Source organism: Hibiscus syriacus, unplaced genomic scaffold, assembly GCF_006381635.1.
Source record: "Hibiscus syriacus cultivar Baekdansim isolate YM2019G1 unplaced genomic scaffold, ASM638163v2 tig00112344_pilon, whole genome shotgun sequence".
NCBI classification, from domain to species: domain Eukaryota; kingdom Viridiplantae; phylum Streptophyta; class Magnoliopsida; order Malvales; family Malvaceae; genus Hibiscus; species Hibiscus syriacus.
The window spans coordinates 819,238-829,909 of NW_024063307.1; the positions used below are offsets into that span (position 1 = coordinate 819,238).

Consider the following 10,672-nt stretch of genomic DNA (forward strand, 5'->3'; position numbering starts at 1 on the left):
AGGTTAGTAATTGTAGTATATAAATGTGAAGTCGGGGCAACACTAGTTCAATAAACATGACCCCTTCCCCATGAGATCGATTTTCCCATAAACCAAGGCTCCTGACTCTCCCTCCCTCTCCGTCTCCTAATGTCATGTCATATCATGTCATGCAAGTAGCACTTTAGTCCTTAGCCCCGTTAACCCCCGCCCCCCCCCCCACGACATTTATTTAATTGTTTCATCTTTGTCCAGCTCATTCTCACCCCCCAAGTACCACCATCAAGCCCTCCCCCCCCCCCTTCTCTCTATTTCAACGTGTTCTCTCAACCAGATCGCCGGGCGTAATCCCATAAGGATGCGACCTTTTCCACCCCTTCCTTTGTTTTAGAATTTATAGCCCATATTCGATTTCTCTCTTCTTTGGGGGTTTCTGGGTTCACTCTCTTTTCCGGAAACCTAATAAGGAGGAAGAGTGTTTGAGCGTGCGTGTGTCTGTGGGGGGAGGGGGGAGGGGATATTGTTAGAGAGATAGAGAGAATGGAGAATGAAGTAGAAAGAGAGGGTGGGTCGATGATCTTTAGCGAGGAGGAGTTGATAGAGGTGAGTGGGTTGAAGAAAGGAATAGATTTTATAGAAGTCACATGTGGGTGTACCAGTCATAGATATGGCGATGCCGTTGGCAGGCTTAGGGTTTTCTCTAACGGTGACCTTGAAATCACCTGTGAATGCACCCCTGGTTGCAATGAAGGTCTTTCTGTCTCTTTCTTTTCCTTTATCCCTTCTTTCTTTTCATCTGTATACCTTTGGTGTTGTTGGGAACTTGGGTTTTGAATTTCTTTTGTTGGTGTCTTAACGCGTGCTTTGTTTAAGTTGTGGTGCATTTGACTTTGAAGGCTGTCGCTTTCTTATTTAATCCAGGTTTTGATAGAGTGAGAAGTGGATGGTTGAGGGCTTGAGTCCTTTCGTTTTTTGGTTTCTTATTGACACAATTTAGCGAAGACTAGCTTTTCCTTGGTTGTAATACAAGAAGGTCATGTTTTGTGCTTATTTTGGCACACTCCGTATGTTCATTTGTTGGTCGAAGGTCTCTGAGTTGCATATTGCTTATTGTTGTGATTCTAAGCTCTTCGATGTAAATTTTTCAGCATCTGTTTTTACAAACCTTATGTTCTGTTTCTTGTCGTTAGACAGAGTAAAACTCATCGAGAAAACATGCGTCCATATGGATGATGGAATGATATTTGTGAAGTGTAACTGGGAGGGATGCTTTTTAAGCATATTCATGTATCCTTTTACAAGGATAACTATGTTTATATGGGGATGAACGTCCACTTTCATGCGTTTTTTTTATGTGCATGTGCTTTTCTTTACATGATGCTGCCATGTGAAAGTAGTACAAATTTGGCTTGGAGGCTCGAACAGTACTTCTACTAGCCAGATTCCATTCTTTTAAGGCTTCAGCATTGCGTCCAATATATTTATCATTGACACAGTATTGCCGAGGAAATCAAGTTTGGCAAAAATAAATGCTTAGAATATTTGCCAACTTTTGCATTTTGATCAGTGATTGGTGTTACAAATGTTTCTTTATCGAACGATTTCTAGTTAGAAGTGGGTTGCATGCCTATTATATATGCATGTGAAGGAACCGTTGGTCTGTTAGGAAACTGTGTCTTTGTTCATAAAAGAAGAAATAGTACCCATGCCAAACGAAAAGAAAACTTAGTTATACACTTCAATTTTCTGTTTGACGTTTGTTCATGTTGGGGCTTGTAAAAGGGCAAGGTGAGTTTGTTGGCAGCACTATATAGTCAGGTTCCTTACAACTAAATATAACTGAAACTGTCTGTACTGTTGCCTGTGCCTTCACTGTTTGTTAGAACCTTCCCGTGTCTGGTCATATGAAACCATCTTTTCAACTTCCTCGCATTGTCGTAGTTCCTTTTTGATTTTACTAACAATATAGAAGCTTTATTTTTTTTTTGTTCCTTTTTTCTTGTCTAATTGTGTGAATGTTAATTTCAATGTCTAGACAAGTTGACTCCTGCTGCGTTTGAGAAGCATTCTGGAAGAGAGACGGCTAGAAAGTGGAAAAATAACGTTTGGGTGATAGTTAATGGGGAGAAGGTTTCATTATCAAAGACTGCATTGCTGAAATACTACAACCAAGCATCTAAAAATGCCAATGGTGCTAACAGATCCCTTAATGGAAGAGTTTGTCATCGCGATGAGTTTGTTCGCTGTAGCAGGTGTAACAAGGATAGAAGATTTCGGTTGCAAACGAAAGAGGAATGTCGGATTCACCATGATGCTTTAGCAGATGGGAATTGGAAATGTTCAGATCTCCCATATGACAGGTTTGTCTCCCAATTATTGATATACCCGGTTCGTCATGTCCAAGCCTGCTGCCTACAGCATATTCATGTTTGTATCAGTCATTAGAACATGATTGTGGAGTTGGTTCAGTTGTCAAAAATTTGAAATGTTTTTTTGTAGATAATGCGTGTGGTAGCAAAGCTGTTTTGATTCCAACATTATTTTCCATTATCTGTTTTCTAGTACTTTTCTATCATGAAACCTTTTCATGTGATATCTTTATATATGGCTACTGGAAACTAATGATTGATTCATTCTTTCCTTGTACTATGAACTATGCTTTGCTGAACTTGTTTTTTCATATATGCATTTAACCCAAATATTTTGGAGTTGTCTCTTTTCTTGTTTTTACTTTTAAAATCTGTTGATTTAATGTTGAGAAGCATGATAAGTCATTTTGGGGAAAAACTAGTACTGCATGTGAAGTATAATTTTGGTTAACAAAGCTTCATTCGATTGTGTTGGTTTGTGTATTGCTTGTGCCATAATGAGAAGTGTAAACCTTATTGTTTTGTGCGGCAGTTCGATCGAAGCCTTATTCCATTGTGCGAAATGGTCAGAGTCTATTTATATAACTTCTTGTAACACTTAGATTGTGACTTGTGAGATAGACGTCTTTCTCGAGGAAAGCTTGTAGATGTCTTAAGCTTTTGTAGTCTCTCCTGATATGCTAGTTTCGTTTCATTGATAGCAGTTTAGAATAGCTGGCAGATTCGCTTAAAAGTGATTTTAGTCGGCAAGTACGCTAAAATTGTAATCTTCGTGAATATTCATTATTTTCTGTTCATTAGCTGGGGAAGCTGAAATGTTCTGGCTCTGTTCTGAACTGTGTTCTTGAATACCTGCATTATTGAATTGAATGTGGAGAGGGGAAGAGAGTTCCGAAAATGCCTAGAGATGGCTATTGTTAGTATCTTCTTTATACTCAAATCTTGTGCAACATGTTATGGCATGTGGGTAAAATTACACCCTTTATCTCGAAATGAATTTCGACATTTGATTTTATTTCGTTTGGCTGTTTCAGAATAACGTGCGACGATGAAGAAGAACGAGCGAGTCGCAGGGTATACAGGGGCTGCACCCGTTCTCCGACATGCAAGGGCTGTACATCCTGTGTGTGCTTCGGGTGTGAAATCTGTAGGTTCAGTGATTGCAGTTGCCAAACTTGCACCGACTTCACTAGGAATGCCAAAGCTTGAAGAGGATGGGTTCTCTTAATTTGCTGATTCGGTTTGAGCTAGCATCCATTGAAGAAGAAAGAAAAGCCTCCCCCCGAAAGACAAATTCTCCTGTTTCGTGTTATTATTGGACTTTTAAAATTTACCAGTCCTAGTTTGGCCTTGCTACTGTTGCTTATCGACTGGTTGTAGAACTTAAAATTAATTAAATTTGATCCATGCATGTTTGCTTACCTCACTGATTATTGGTCTAATTTTGATTTTCGTGTCTCTACTTTACGTGAAAATTAAGACGTTGATATTTTCCCAATAATTTGCTTATCAGACTTGGTATGCAAGTTAGTCTCCTACTGGTAACTTTGTTAAAGTTCATTATTAAATAATTTGGCAGCAGAATCAATAAATTAATAACATTGTTATTAGGTTCTTGTATTTCCCAATAACCAAACTAAGCTTTCAGATTTGAAGTTTATAATTTATTTTCCAAAAGAAAAGCCTATAGCTGAAAGGTGGAAGCGACTTTTGCTTAATGCGCCAGCCACGGCGGCAACAATCCTTTAAACAAACACCGCCACAGCGGAGCTCAAAATAGAGAATAAACATCTTGTATAAGCCAGCAGCTACCTGATTTCCAACGAGATTGAGCTTGTGTAGTAAATAGAAAAAAAGCGCGGCATGCATAGGAAAAGTGCGAGACAGACGAGATATCAAGTTGGTTGGAAGAAGTCAAAGGGAGTTTGGGTTTGTGTAAGTAAAAACAGCCTTCAAGTCAACCTCATTCGTTGCCTGGTCTGCTGAATATGCTTCAACTCATCAGACATGTAAGCATGGGGCAACTCTCTTCACCTGCATTGCCATTGCCTTCCCCTTTGCATTTCGTCATTTTTTTCTTCATACAGCTGACTTCTTCCTCTCCATCTTCAATTCCCAACAAAACAATATATATATATATTCACTCAGAGAAGCTGACTTTTATCTTGGGTCAAGTCACGGATAGCCAGTAAGGATACGATAACATCAGATAATATTTCCTTTCCTTCTCTTTTATAGTTGAAAAATGATAATTTTCTATGAAAATTGATGAAGCTCTTTATCAAATATATAAAAATAAAGTTTAACCACAAACCTAGGTGAATGAAATATCATGTTGTTGTTGAATACTGTAAACTATATGTTGCCATCCGTATCCATGGATATAAACATATGTTTTTTACTTCTTCGTATAGTGAACGGATCAATCCATCCTATTCGAAAAATTAAAAAAGACCTAAGAGGTGATTTTACCTATCAAATTTACGTAGGATGATAGGAAACAACCGCGTCAAATAGCAGCCATGACGTGTAAAACACACTGAATCAGAGGAGAAGCAAGTAACCTTACGGGGACCATTCCATGAACCTGAAAAATACTAGTAATAAAATTATATATGCTATAATATTTATTAGCATGTAGCTGCTGCCTCTGTCATTGCATTTACCTTCATAATTGAATATGAACAGCTAGTTTTGTCTTGTATAATTGTTGAAATGAGCTTTTCATTGCAACACAAAAACAAAGCCCAAACGCCCTTTATGCTCTTCTCTTCTCACATGCACCTCATTTAACACCCATGTCATTAATGTCTTCGACTCTCTAACTTTAGTACAGCTGTGTTTTACCTTTCGTATCTGTTTTACGATTTATATCAAAATCTAAAATTATCCGACTTAATAATATCGTCTTCAACGCTCGAATCTGTGTCCTATAAATACGAACATTGTCGCAAAGAAAGAGAGGGAGAGAGATAAACGTGTGAGGTAGCTAGAATGGTGTGACTTAACCTCCTCCTAACTAACTGCTATACACATTCATGCTCCTTGGGTTTTCACTAACATGCGAGTATTTAATGGTTTTTGAATTAAGCTGGGTTTACGTGACGTTCTGCTGATGGAACTCACTGTGAATTCTTAGATTGGATCACAACAGCCACTAGAGTTGAGTTCCCAACATGGCAGGGCATCAAGCAGACCATTGAACATGGTCGGTTCCGGATCAACTTGCATTTCGTGTGTCTGTTTTCATTAATGATTACTTTCAAACCTCACGATCTTAGCCACCCAAAGTTGTGTTGTCGACAGCTTCGATGTTATGTATGAGGCACAAAAGCCATAATAATCTCTAACAAATTACAACATTAAGAGAAATATTAATTTTCATTTAAAGTACAAAACTACAAAGCAGAAATCTGCAACAAACGCATTGTTAAAACTCTCCTTGAACTAATTATTAAAGAATGAAGATAATACATATTATCCTTCTCTAATTGGCTGTCAGAACTCCCATGGATATTCATTCATTCAACGGTAAGATCGAAGAATCGCACCGCAAAAAGTGCAAACAATAGCCTTCCAAGATTTCCAGTAGAAGGGGACGTAGCAAAACCTGGTACGAGTTTTCATATCGGATACACTGGCACCTCCACAGCACCTCGAGCAAAACCCTGCCACCGGCTTGCTCTTGCTTATTTCCTTTGTCTGATCAACCAGAAAACAGAAACATACCATGATTTTGTCGTCTTCTCTTGTTTCTAGCTTCTCCGACCAGGATGTACAATTCTTTTCGAAGAACAGTGAGCTCTAATAGTAATCTAACGAGTAATATAGTCACAATCTTAATTTAAATCGACGATTATAATAATGTGTAATCTTAATTTTTATTTTTGACAATAATTTTATACAAAAATTTAAATGAATACATTTGATTTGATTTTTTTTAAAAAAAATCAAAAAAGGAATGATGAACTGATGCTCATAAATTCGATTAATTTAAATTTTTTATTCGATTCGATTCAATCAAATAATCACTTACAGTTAAAAAATAATATTTTAAAATTTATTCAAATGAATAAATGGCATTTTAGAAACAATTTTAAATGAAACTTTCATTTAAATAAATTCAAAAACATTAAATTAATATTTGAAAATACTTACAAACATTATATTCTTATTCAATTATTAAAAAAAATGATCGGCTTACATAATATGGACTTATGGAGAGCCATTTGCATCGGGAAATATGAATGGGTACATTTGCGTTAAAGAAGACATTTGATGAAGCTATTCTTCGTTAAACGCGGTTGCTTCTCTCTGGCTTCTTTAAATCCCGAAAACCCCATCAAATACCCACCAGATACATATTCCCAGATCCTCCATTTTTGCAGGTCTGCTCAACTTTTCCCTGAGATCCATCTCTTAAACACTCTGCATGTTCCTACCCCAACAGTCCCTTCTAATAAGCCACTACTATACGCTTCCCTATTGCAAACTTGCACAAATGTTCAATCTTTCGTTCACGGGCTGCAATTCCATGCCCACGTTATTAAATCTAGTCTCGACACGGATCGTTTTGTGGGTAATAGTTTGCTTGCTCTGTATTTTAAGTTGGGTCCTGATTTTAGAGAAACTCGGAGGGTTTTCGATGGGTTGTTTTTTAAAGATGTTATTTCGTGGACTTCAATGGTTTCTGGGTATATTAAGGTGGGTAAACCTGAGTGTTCCCTTGAATTGTTTTCGGAAATGGTGGGTTTGGGAGTTGAGCCGAATGCCTTCACCATATCTTCTATAATCAAGGTGTGTTCGATTCTTGGGAAGTCCAGGCTTGGGTGGTGCTTACATGGGGTGTTTATGAAGAGTGGTTTCGATTCGAATCATGTGGTTTTGTGCGCGTTGATTGAATTTATGGGAGGAATTGACAGTCGAATGAAGCGTGCCAGTTGTTCGGTGAATTGCCTGACCCGGATGCTATTTGTTTGACTTCTATTATTTCTGCTCTCACGAGGAACGTTATGCATGCAGAAGCATTACGGTTCTTTTATTTTATGCGAAGGAATCATGGGTTTACATTCGGGACGGTATTGACAGCTTGCGGGAATTTAGGGAGGTCGAGACAAGGGAAGCAAGTGCATGCTAAGGTACCTATGGACTTTGTGGAAATGCGGTTGTTGAGAGCAGTCTTCTCGACATGTACGGAAAGTGTCGGTTGGTCGATGAGTCTAGGCGCGTTTTCGATAGGATGTCGAAAAAGAATTCAGTTTCTTGGTCTGCATTGCTTGGTGTTTACTGTCATAATAAAGACTATGGATCTGTAATTAGAGTATTCAGGGAAATGGATGAATCTGATATCTACTCTTTTGGAACAATTTTCCGTACTTGTGCGGGTATGGGTGCAGTAAGACAAGGGAAAGAAGTTCACTGCCAGTATGTGAGAAGGGGTAGTTGGAGAGACGTTGTAGAGCCGGCCTTAGTTAATCTCTATGCAAAATGCGGTTGTATTGATTTCACACATCGAATCTTCGTGCAGATTGTTGTAACGTCCTTTAGGTGAGTTCGAAATCGGCATTCGACTTAAATTTAATGTGTCAGAGCCGTCACTGATCATTTAAAATTAGGTTGACCAGACACTTTAACTTACCATTTACCTGATTTGCGTTTTACCAAAAATTAATTGAATCCGGGAGTCGATTACAGTCAAGAAAGGATTAACACCACTGTACTGCCCTTTCGATACCAATTTAATTTTCTGGTTATCTTAATTGCGAAAATTAAAAGTTAAATTAAAATTTAAAATTCGATCCAAATTAATTACATTTGATATATTACAATTGTCCTTAATAAAGTCAAAAATAATGTTAAATAATAAAAGAAAATAAGATAAAAGAAAAATACAAAGAATTAATATTAGGGTTAGAGTAAAAGTAGATAAAAAGTTAAATAAAAATTAAATAAATAAAAGAAATAAAAGAAAATTAAAATTAAAATGATTAAATTGGAAAGAGTTAAAAATCAAGGATCAAATTGAATTAATTGAAAGCTGCAAGGAGAAAAATAAAAGTTAGTGGGGGTTAATTGCATAAATATAAAAAGATAACTATGGACTAAAATTGAAATAATTCAAAATTTCAAAGTCAATTTAAATCAGGTGACCAAAACAAATTACACTTCAAAATACCAGTGACTGCGGGAATAATTTAACTTTATCATTTTTGCACTCTAGTCCTCTGTTATAAATACCAAAAAAAAAAAATTCATTTTTAACCCACTTACCAAAAAAAAAAAAAACAAAACCCTCTCCCAAAACACTCTCAACCCAAATCCCAGCTAATGGCCAGCCAACTTCCGACGACCACTCGTCGCCTGGATCGCCACTCCGGTGGCTGAAAAAATTCTAACCCTACCAAAACGTTTCTCCCAATCTCCCTTACTCAAATATGAATCCCGGTTGCATAAAGAAGTACCAAATCGGCGCAGATCTACAAAAAGGGATTCGGGTTTTTACATTTCCGACAAGACTTTTCCGCTTCCCGGTGTCATTCCTAGCTCTGGCGTAGCTTGTCCTTGACGATTTTTGCTTGGTTGGTGTTTTTAGCTTGCTCGTATTTTGCTTGGTTGGGTTTTTTTGGTGGTTTTCGATTGGTATGTTGGCTTTTGGTTACCCCGGTGATGCCTCGTATTTTTTCGTTACACTTTGTTGTCGATTTGATGGGTTTATATAACCCTTGGAGATGGTTGGATTAGTCGGAAAATATGGGGTTGTTCTCCATGCTTTCCGATTTACCTGAGTTGTTATGCCTTGTTGAGAACCACAAGAATATTTGCTCACAACTTCATTCTAATTTGGCTTCGGTTCAACACGTACAACCTATTTTGCCGGTTGTTACTTGTTTGGCCGGAAATCTCGGGATGATTCAGTCCCGATTTCCTTGGCCAATTTGTAGCCTTTGTTGACTCATGGCTTCCGTAAGCCGTTACTCCCTGATGTTTTTTAGCCGTTGGATTAAGTGGCCAGATCCAACGACTGACGTGTTGCGACACTGATGCCTTCATGAGCAAAACCCTAATTTGACTTGAGCTGGATCAGACTCCTTCCTTCTAATCGGGTTTGCTTTGTTGGGCTTCCACCGGGCTTGCTGGGTCAGGCTACCTGGTTGGGCTTTGTTTCTGGACTGGCTGAATTTGGACATGGACTTCAATTTGGACCTAAATTGAATTAAATTAAATAAATATGTATATAATATAATAATAACAATATATAATAAATATAATATATTAACTTTATAATATAAATATAATAATAATAATAATATTTACTATATATATATAATAATAATGAATCATATAAAAAATAAAAAGATCGAACGAAAATGAGTGTCTACACATATGTCTAACAAAAATCTGATAACATGGAACTCAATGATCTACGGGTTTTCTCATAATGGAAGAGGCGGAGAAGCTCTAAGGGGAAGCTCTAAGTATATTCGACGAGATGATCAAGGAGGGCATTAAGCCTGATTATATTAGTTTCATCGGAGTTCTTTTTGCTTGCAGTCATTCTGGCCTGGTAGATCAAGGCCGTCATTATTTTAACTTAATGACCGGTGAATACGGGATTAAACCCGGAATCGAACATTACAACTGCATGGTTGACCTCTTGGGTCGTGCTGGATTACTCAAAGAAGCTGAAAACTTGATAGAGACTGCATGGTGTAGAGATGATTCATCCGTTTGGGCTGTTCTTCTTGGCTCCTGCACCACCAGTGCAAGTTCCAGTACTGCAGAGTGGATCGGTCGGAAAATGATTGAACGGGATCCCGACAATCATATGAATTACGTTCTCCTAGCGAATGCGTATAGAGCAGTTGGACGATGGAACGATGCTATAAAGGTTAGGAAGCTAATGGAAGACAGAGGAGTGAAGAAGATTAAGGGCACAAGCTGGGTTGAGACTACCAGTAAAATGGGTTTTTACCTTGATATAGCTGATATGGGCATGGCTTGAAGATAAACAATGTTATGTGCTCAAGGGATCTCATCTAATGGCGAGAACAAATCAGTGCGTATCAATTTATTCTGAATTCACTTTTTATATCACATGATGAATATCCGAATCCGTATATGCACAAATTTAGAGCACACATACTTACATAGGTATATAAATGCCATGAGAAAATCATGGACAATACCTATGTTTCAAATAAAACACAATATATTCCAGAATGTGTGCATATGTTGTCCCCAAATGGTCAATTCTGGGGAAAGCAAAATCAAAATGAATAGTAACAAAATAATAGTGCATCATGAAACAAATGGTTAGCATATCT

The 10,672-nt window shown here is 37.6% G+C and overlaps 2 protein-coding genes and 1 pseudogene across 2 annotated transcripts; 2 read left to right on the forward strand and 1 right to left on the reverse strand.

Moving 5' to 3' along the window:
* Positions 1 to 285: 285 nt before the first annotated feature.
* On the forward strand, positions 286 to 3,699 carry LOC120178153 (protein ULTRAPETALA 1-like). Its single transcript, XM_039184093.1, has 3 exons — positions 286 to 730; positions 2,015 to 2,339; positions 3,383 to 3,699. Exons 1-3 carry the CDS (start codon positions 520 to 522, stop codon positions 3,555 to 3,557), a joined length of 711 nt encoding a protein of 236 aa, XP_039040024.1. The 5' UTR covers positions 286 to 519; the 3' UTR covers positions 3,558 to 3,699.
* A 2,148-nt stretch (positions 3,700 to 5,847) lies between these two features.
* LOC120178162 lies at positions 5,848 to 6,080 on the reverse strand. The gene has a single exon (XM_039184101.1). It carries the CDS (start codon positions 6,078 to 6,080, stop codon positions 5,874 to 5,876), a length of 207 nt encoding a protein of 68 aa, XP_039040032.1. The 3' UTR covers positions 5,848 to 5,873.
* A 546-nt stretch (positions 6,081 to 6,626) lies between these two features.
* Positions 6,627 to 10,395, forward strand: LOC120178147 (annotated as a pseudogene).
* The last annotated feature ends 277 nt before the right edge of the window (positions 10,396 to 10,672 follow it).